Genomic DNA, 8,049 nt, shown 5'->3' on the forward strand with positions numbered 1-8,049 from the left:
TGTCGAAACAGATCTGCCCAGTCTGTGGAAAAACGCTCTTACACTTTGGAAACCTTATCTTTGTTTTGCAATTCTGGTACAGAGTTCCATTACACGCATTACTGGACATAACAGAGTCATAAACCTGATGGATTCATGGAGTTTCCTCTGGGGTTTTTAATTTATGAGTAATTCAGATGAACTTTATTTGAAGAGACTTCCGTGCTGTGTTCTACAACATAAATACACACAGAGATACCTGGATTTTGAAGCTAGATTTAGTTTTGAGATATATGTCATTCATACTGTAGAACAAAACTCTTCAAAAAAAAACCTAAACCTGTCTGTAGGAAATTCCTGAGTGAATGAGATTCCCTTTAGGATCTGAACACAAATATCTAAGACCATAACTCTCATGATATCTCAAACATATCCAAACTCTGGATATGAGCCGCTAGGTCTGTTTTGAAACTCTCAGCAGAAATGATAACACATGAGATGAGTTTACGATGAATCTGAGATGTTTTCTGGTCAGAGTCGAGCGTGACTCAGTTTATCAGCTGAGTGTGGTGTGCTCTAAACACTGTTAAAGGGACAGTGCACACACAAATCTCTCTTCATCTACTTTGAATCAATGAAATTATTTCACACAACACAAAATCAGTTAATATACTATATATATATATATATATATATATATATATATATATATATATATATATATATATATATATATAGTTTTTTTTCATGGTGGGGGAAATGATAGATGTAAACTTGGAATTGCAAGGAAAAAAGTCAGAATTCAGAGTTTAAATCTCACAACTGTGACATTTATTTATTTATTTATTTATTTGTTTTTTAAAATTGTGAGGGGGAAAAAGTCTGAATTATGAGATAAAAACAATTACACGATTACTTCTATTGTGTTTTATTTCCTGTTGGAAACTGGCTTCTGTAGCTATTCATCTTCAGTCATTGTCATTGCATTAAAAAAGAGCGAGCAGCTCAGCACTTTGTGTCCTGCAGAGGGAAGTCATGTGACAATAACACATCTGAATAATGTCACTGTTGTGTCTTCAGCAGAGCTGCTTTACAGCTGACACTGGATTTGTTTGATGAATCGGGCAACAGTACTTCCCGTTTATTATTGTAAAGCTCTATTGTTTGGATAAATGCGAGTCGACAGTAACAAAATCTGCTCGGTGTGACTGCGCCTTTAAGAGCCGCTCCGCTGGTGACGCGCCGCGGCCGGTGGGCAGGAAGAGTGCGCGCGCGTGTGCGCGATAGAGAGGCGCGTTGATCGCTCCCGGAGCGCAGACACGGCACACGGTACGGCGGAATGCGCTTCTGATGCTGGGCTACGGTCTGAATCAAGGCCATCCTCACCGCAGAACACTCACCGAACGGCAGCAGCGGCCGCGCACGATCCCGGAGACCGGCGGCGAGCGGAAGGACGGCGGACTGAAAACAGCAGGGCGGCTCGACGCGGGTGCACGAAGAGCGAGAGAGCGCGCCTGAGCGCGAGAGTGAGAGAGTGAGAGAGAGACCCTGCCCGTGCGTTCAGAGCCATGAGAGAATACAAAGTGGTCGTGTTGGGATCCGGCGGCGTGGGAAAATCGGCGCTGACCGTGCAGTTCGTCACCGGATCCTTCATCGAGAAGTACGACCCGACGATAGAGGACTTCTACCGCAAGGAGATCGAGGTGGACTCGTCGCCGTCGGTGCTGGAGATCCTGGACACGGCGGGCACCGAGCAGTTCGCCTCCATGCGCGATCTGTACATCAGGAACGGCCAGGGCTTTATCCTCGTGTACAGTCTGGTCAACCAGCAGAGCTTCCAGGACATCAAGCCCATGCGCGACCAGATCATCCGCGTCAAGCGCTACGAGCGCGTGCCCATGATCCTGGTGGGCAACAAGGTGGATCTGGAGGGCGAGAGGGAGGTGTCTTCCGGGGAAGGCAAGGCGCTGGCGGACGAGTGGAACTGCCCGTTCATGGAGACCTCGGCCAAAAACAAAGGCTCCGTGGACGAGCTGTTCGCGGAGATCGTGCGGCAGATGAACTACGCGTCGGCGCCGAACGGAGACGACCAGTGCTGCGCGTCCTGCGCGATTCTTTAAGATCCGAGCGCGAGCTCTGGTTTCCCGTTCGCGTTTGTTGCCATGGTGAGTGCGCGAGCGGAGGACGAGGACAAAACGCACGACAGACAGACATCGATTAATTCTGCTGCAGAGGGGAAAGTTCGGCCGAAAACCGAAGTTCTGTCACCTTTCATCGCGAGTTAAGAGCCGACGGAACTTTAGTTTTGGGGAAACTGTCGCCTTAAAGGGACCGTTCACCCAAAAATGAGAGTTCTGCTATCGTTTATTGTGTGAGTTTCGTCTGCTGGACACAAAAGAAGATATTTCGAAGAATGTTGGTAACCAAACAGCTGTATGTACAATGGACCGGAAAGGCTCTTCTTTCACAGATGACAGAACTTTGTTTTTCGGTCGACTTGTCATCAGTATTCCTATAAGTGTCCTACCATGTCTTGCACACGACAAGAGAATATTGAAACCAGTGTTTACATGACAGAATTACTTGAATGTTCTGGGATTATATAAATATATATATATATATAAAGACAAACCGACAGGTTGAAACCAGAAGCACTCGAGGGGCTTTTGTTTTCAGGTCCTGGCTGTGTGGTGTTGTCTTCTGCGACGCAGACGAGCTCTAGTAATTAGTTTGTCTGTTTGTATTTTATTTTGGAGGTGTGTTTCGGATTCTGTACTGTTGAGCTACGCGTCTCCGCAGGAGGACGGATCACTCTTCAGGAATTGCAGCACTGCATTGATGTCAACACAAGTGTCTTGCACTCGCAACTGGAACTTAAACCCCAAAAACGTGGAAGACTGAGACACGCGGGAGCGAGGAGGTTAAAGCGGCTTGGAAACCCTTGTTGTGAATCAAAGTATTGCTTTCCGTGCGCCGGCGGGTGACGTCACGATTGAAACCACGCCCCACTGAGCGCACGAGGACTGTACTGTTTTGACGCGAGGACGTCGGAGGTTACGCGTCGAGTGCCTTCCAAAAAGCTGTTCAAGAGTTTAGTGCCAACCTGCAAGCAGTCTCGGTTCATGGCAGTCCACACAGTACTTAACTGTTACACTCGCTAATCGTTCCGGGGGTGAACGACGTTTAAAAGGCCTATTGTTTCTTTGTTTTGAGTGAAAATCTCTTTGGTTTTTTTTCTTTCTCCAACACAGGTACTGGAGCCCCCAAACCATCAGATCTTCTGTTATTTTGTTTTTAACAAATGTGATGTACCATTCAAATTCTAATCCGATTGTACGTTTAATTGCAGACTAGCGTTTTAACAGCTGTCTGATTGTTTTAAAGAGACTTTTAATACATGCATTTTTAAAAAAACTTCATGCACAGTGTTTGTTTGCCCTCCTTTCATTTGAGAAGCGATCTGAAAGTGAACGCTAACCTGCTCTCTGGTGATTCTGTGTCGCATGCACTTTGATGACACTGTTAACACACGTAGAGTTGGGATGGTTACAGTAGCATCATGTGACTCCGCCGAAGAGAGCGTCACATTCCTCAGCTGCGTTTAAATGATGACTTAAAGACACACGCAGCGGCTTCGTGTCAAACAGATGTTCGCTCAGGGTTTAGAAATAGCACATACTTTCTCAGCCTGCACATAATTATACATGTGTGACGTGTTCCTGTGCTTCCCAATGGCTTAATGTTGGGTTTTAAGGGTCATACTGCATTTTTCAGCGAAACCGCAGGAATTGAAGGTAATAGCGTCGTCTCTGAGGAGTCACTCGTTGTCTTGCTGGGAGGAGTCCGATATTTTTAGATGGTTTTGCCACTTTGTGTCTTAGCACTTTGTTGGTCAGTATGGGTTATTGGCGTGCTTGTTTGCACTGTTAAAAAGAGAGAAAACACTAAAGATATGTAGTTCTGATGAACTCTTTTCTAAATGTCTTTATATGTGTTCAACAGAAGAGTCAGACCGGTTTGGAAAGATACGAGGTTGGGAGTAAGGGACAGAATTTGGGTGAACCTTCCCTTTAATCTACATATTTTTGATACGTCAGCATTTTTAAAGGGACAGTTCACCCCCAAATTAAAATGCTCATCATTTACTCGCCCTCATGTTGTTCCAAACCTGTATGAGTTTATTTCTTTTGTGTGACACAGAAGAAGATGTTTTGAAGAATGCTGGTAGCCATGAATTACAGCAAGTCAGTGGAAGTCAATGGCTGCCGGCAACTGTTTGCTCCCCGTATCAGCAGAAGAAAACTCATACAGGTTTAGAACAACTTAAGACTGAGTAAATGATGATAAAGTTGTCATTTTTGAGTGAACTGTCCCTTTAATTTCCAGAAACGGGCCTGACTTTAATAACTTTATTAATGAAAACGTGTGTCAACATTTTTAAAGCTCCTTTCAGAGGGGAAGTGGAGCGTTATTCTCCTTTCTCTTTCTCTTCAGCATCTCTCAATTGTGAAAGTTTCACTTCCTCAACAGTTTGCCAGCATGTGAAGCCTTGTTTGTGTTTTTTTGCTGTCTTTGACTAACAGGAAGTGCTCGTCAGCTGATTTGTGGCCAGTTGGCGCTGGTGCTTCAACCTCATGTTGTTCCAAATCTGAATGAGTTTATTTATTTCTGTTGAACACACACACACACAAGAATATATGTTGAAGACTGTTGGAAACCAAACAGCCGGTGGTATCCAGTGACGTCCATATTATGGGGAAAACACTATAGAAGTCAATGTTTAATTTTTGGGTGAACTGTCACATTAAACACTATTGTTATTGGTTTTATGAGTCCAGACTAACTCAAAGGTTTTTGTTATTGGGTGAATATTGTCCATTATGCCCATTATCTTATTTGAGTATCATTGAGTTGCTACTATGGTTTTTTTTATTACAATTTTCAATTTATGTTTTTATATTTTCCGTTTTCATTTTCATTTTAGTTAAGGATTTAGTTTTTTTTTCTTTTTTTTTTACATTTTATTATTATTATTTTCATTTTTATTTGTAGTTGTTTTAGTACATTAAGTTAAACTAAATGAGAAATGTTAGTACAGAAAAAAAAATGTTTTTATACATTTTATTTCCGGTAACTTATTTTAATTCAACTTTTTTTCTTCTTCTTTTTCTATTTATGGTTTTTAGTTTTATTTTGTCTGTAAAGATGTACTTTTATTGGTTTTAACTCCTTAAGGAGTCTTTACTTTTTAACTGATTTATGTAAGATTTTTCATTTCTAATGAAGGGAGATCAGGGGCCGGTGGCATTAACTGCTTAGACTAGTCTTAAAATTTAGTGTTGTGTTTTTTTTATTCTACTAAGCTAGTCATAACTTTTTGAAATCAGTTCCAATGCTGTAATTTGAATTGAAAAGTAAGACTGGTTATCTCTTGGCTAACTGCTAGTTGGTTAAACTAGTTCTTAAAACACAGTTTTAACATAGTGTCTATGTTTATGCAACTGGCTGCAGATTTAGTTTTAGAGTTAGATTTTTGCTTTTTCTTCCTTTTTTTTTAATCAAAGGTAAACTTTAAAAACCTTTTGTAAATGTTATTTGTTGTTTAGTTTATTTGTCTTGTTGGTAGCTGGTCAAACACACAGTCCCTGGTCTTGTGACAGCCGCTGCATCGGTGTTGTAATTCAAGTCACATGACACGTTTGCGTTTGCATTAATAATCGAAACCCGTTATATGTGTAACTGTGTTGTACGCGCTCATCCAGTCATGAAAACAGCCCCGTTTCAATAATTCATGCTAAGGTGTGGTTCGGCCGGAGTCTGGGAAAACCCTCAGATTCCAGTCATTGTTGTCATTCCTGCCTGGGCTTGTCTGAGCAGAGACGCTAAGAGTACTCTCACCTCCTCGCTGTCAGTCTTCCTCTGCGCTCTACATCAGGCCTCTCTCAGATCACGGTTATTGTGAATGTCCACAGCTGCAGGCTCTGGGATCATTTATGTTATTAATTTTGTGAATTGAAAGAAGCCAAATGTGTTCCTAAATGGTGAAAAAATGTGACAAAGACAAACTGAAACTGGAAGAGTTGCTGCTTATCGTTTACCTTCTGAGTATCTTTAAGATATTCATCAGTGAAACCATTTTGTGTCCTATGACACAGTAACCCAACTGTGTAAAGGCCAGCATTGCTGAAATGTTATCTGGTCAGTCATTGTTTCTCCAGACAAAGGCCCTGTGCATCAGGAACTTCAGGTATGAGATGAATGGATCATGTGACACGGACCGTGTGACTCCAGACAGTCTCAGCTCAGTTTTACAATGTTAAAGTCAGCCGAAGTTGCTCTGAAAGCATGTGGAAAGTCCACAGATTCCATTATTGCAAAACAACAGTGTCACTGTAATATTCATCAGCATTGAGGTTATGATTGACAGCTGCTTGTTTGTTATTTTTAAACATGAAGCACTGTTACGCAGGCTTCTATGAAAAAGGAAGTTTTGATATAATGCGAGTGCTTGTTTCTGTTCAGCCGCTGCCAGGAAAGTAGGTGACAGATAACACAGACTCTCTTTCCTGTGCCATCTCTTCAGTCACACTCTCAGCAGTCGCTCTGCTTCAGCCGAACACGCGTGTGTTTACGCCACAGAGCTTCTGCACACCGCCTGTCGAAAGTTCACGTCCAGATCCACCGGGAGAAGGTTTCTCTGTCTTTGAGTCTGTCAGTGTAAATGTTAAGCGGCGGGGAAAGCGAGGCCTGCGTCCTGTAGGGTCATTAAACGCTTCCTCTTCCTCCGTCTGTGTCCAGGTCTGTCTTCTCACTCGTCTTCAGCATAACATCTTCGCTATGTCCTTTTGAAGGCGTCCACATACATAAGAATTGAAGTGGAAACAACTCGACCTGTTGTTGCTCATAACCCAGATTGACTTCCAGTGAATGGACAAACTGTGTCACGCAGAAGAACGTCAGTCATACAGGTCTGCAATGACTGTGGAGTAATTAGTTTGATCTTAAGTATGTTTTAGGGTTGTCAAACAGAACATGAGAAAAAGAAAAGTCATCAAAGTCATAGGAGTAATAGTCATAACCAAAGAAAAGTCATCAAAGTCATAACCACCATACCTAATGCATAATAATTATTTAAAAACTCTGTGGAGGAGGACGTCTGAAGCTGTCGATCACCACATCCATGTCCATGTTTGTGGAACAGGAGCTGGTGAGGTGTGAACCCTGATTGAATCTCACACCGTATGCACAAAGCCTGACTCACTTCTCCCGCTTTTTCTTTTGTTTTCTCCAAATCTGATTCTGGCACGGAATGGGGTCTGACTGCAAACTCTCTGCGGAGACTTTCTTGCAACATTTCTGGAGGCTTACACAAGCTGAAACAGAAAAACAGAGGCGTTTTCCTGCTGCTGCAGTGAGTTTGTGCAATCTTAACGGAGGTCGAGCACAGAAACTCGTATAAAGTGGGTCAGAGTTACAGTAACGTCAGGTGATCACTTTTACATGCCTTATTTTAAAATAAAGGAACGGAGGTTCAGAGGTTGCATGTTTCTGCTGCCAGTGTGGAGATCATGCGAGAGCCGTTTCCTGTTGTTCCAGAAAGGAGGAAGTGTATTTCTTGCGACACTGTGCACAATCATGTGCATCTATAGGTTGCTGTGTCGCTGCATGCCGTGCCGTTTCACTGGAATGGTTTGCCAAAGGCTCTTTGTTATCTGTCTCTGCTCGTTTTTTTCTGTACTGAATGTTTTATCTATCAAAGCATGATCTGTGATTTGCATTTCACAATACCAGAACTCTGTGTGTGTGTGTGTGTGTGTGTGCGCCCGTGTCATGTGACCCGCTGCCTATGATCCAGTCTCTGCACAGGAAGGAAGGGTGGTTCCAGCTGAGACTTCCTGTCTTGCAGCGTGACTAACAGTAAAGCTGTGCTCCTTTCAGATCCGCTCTTCCTCCTGTCACGGGAGAGAATCAGACCCTCGTCACTCTCGTCCCTCTTATCTTCTGTTCTCTGTGTGTGTGTCCAGGGGTCAGAGGTCATCGTGAGCATCCAGATGTTCAGAGAGAGTGCCA

General features: G+C 43.0%; 1 protein-coding gene across 1 annotated transcript; it reads left to right on the forward strand.

Annotated features, from left to right (window-relative positions):
* The first annotated feature begins 1,023 nt into the window (after nucleotides 1-1,023).
* On the forward strand, nucleotides 1,024-3,398 carry rap2b (RAP2B, member of RAS oncogene family). The gene is made up of 2 exons (XM_042774799.1): nucleotides 1,024-2,144; nucleotides 2,736-3,398. Exon 1 carries the CDS (start codon nucleotides 1,548-1,550, stop codon nucleotides 2,097-2,099), a length of 552 nt encoding a protein of 183 aa, XP_042630733.1. The 5' UTR covers nucleotides 1,024-1,547; the 3' UTR covers nucleotides 2,100-2,144; nucleotides 2,736-3,398.
* Nucleotides 3,399-8,049: the final 4,651 nt, after the last annotated feature.

The sequence above is a fragment of the Cyprinus carpio genome, chromosome A18 (genome assembly GCF_018340385.1).
Source record: "Cyprinus carpio isolate SPL01 chromosome A18, ASM1834038v1, whole genome shotgun sequence".
Classification (NCBI taxonomy): domain Eukaryota; kingdom Metazoa; phylum Chordata; class Actinopteri; order Cypriniformes; family Cyprinidae; genus Cyprinus; species Cyprinus carpio.

Excerpts from the sequence above, each read along its gene's own strand:
- rap2b (XM_042774799.1), top strand. The coding sequence starts at position 1,548 with ATGAGAGAATACAAAGTGGTCGTGTTGGGATCCGGCGGCGTGGGAAAA.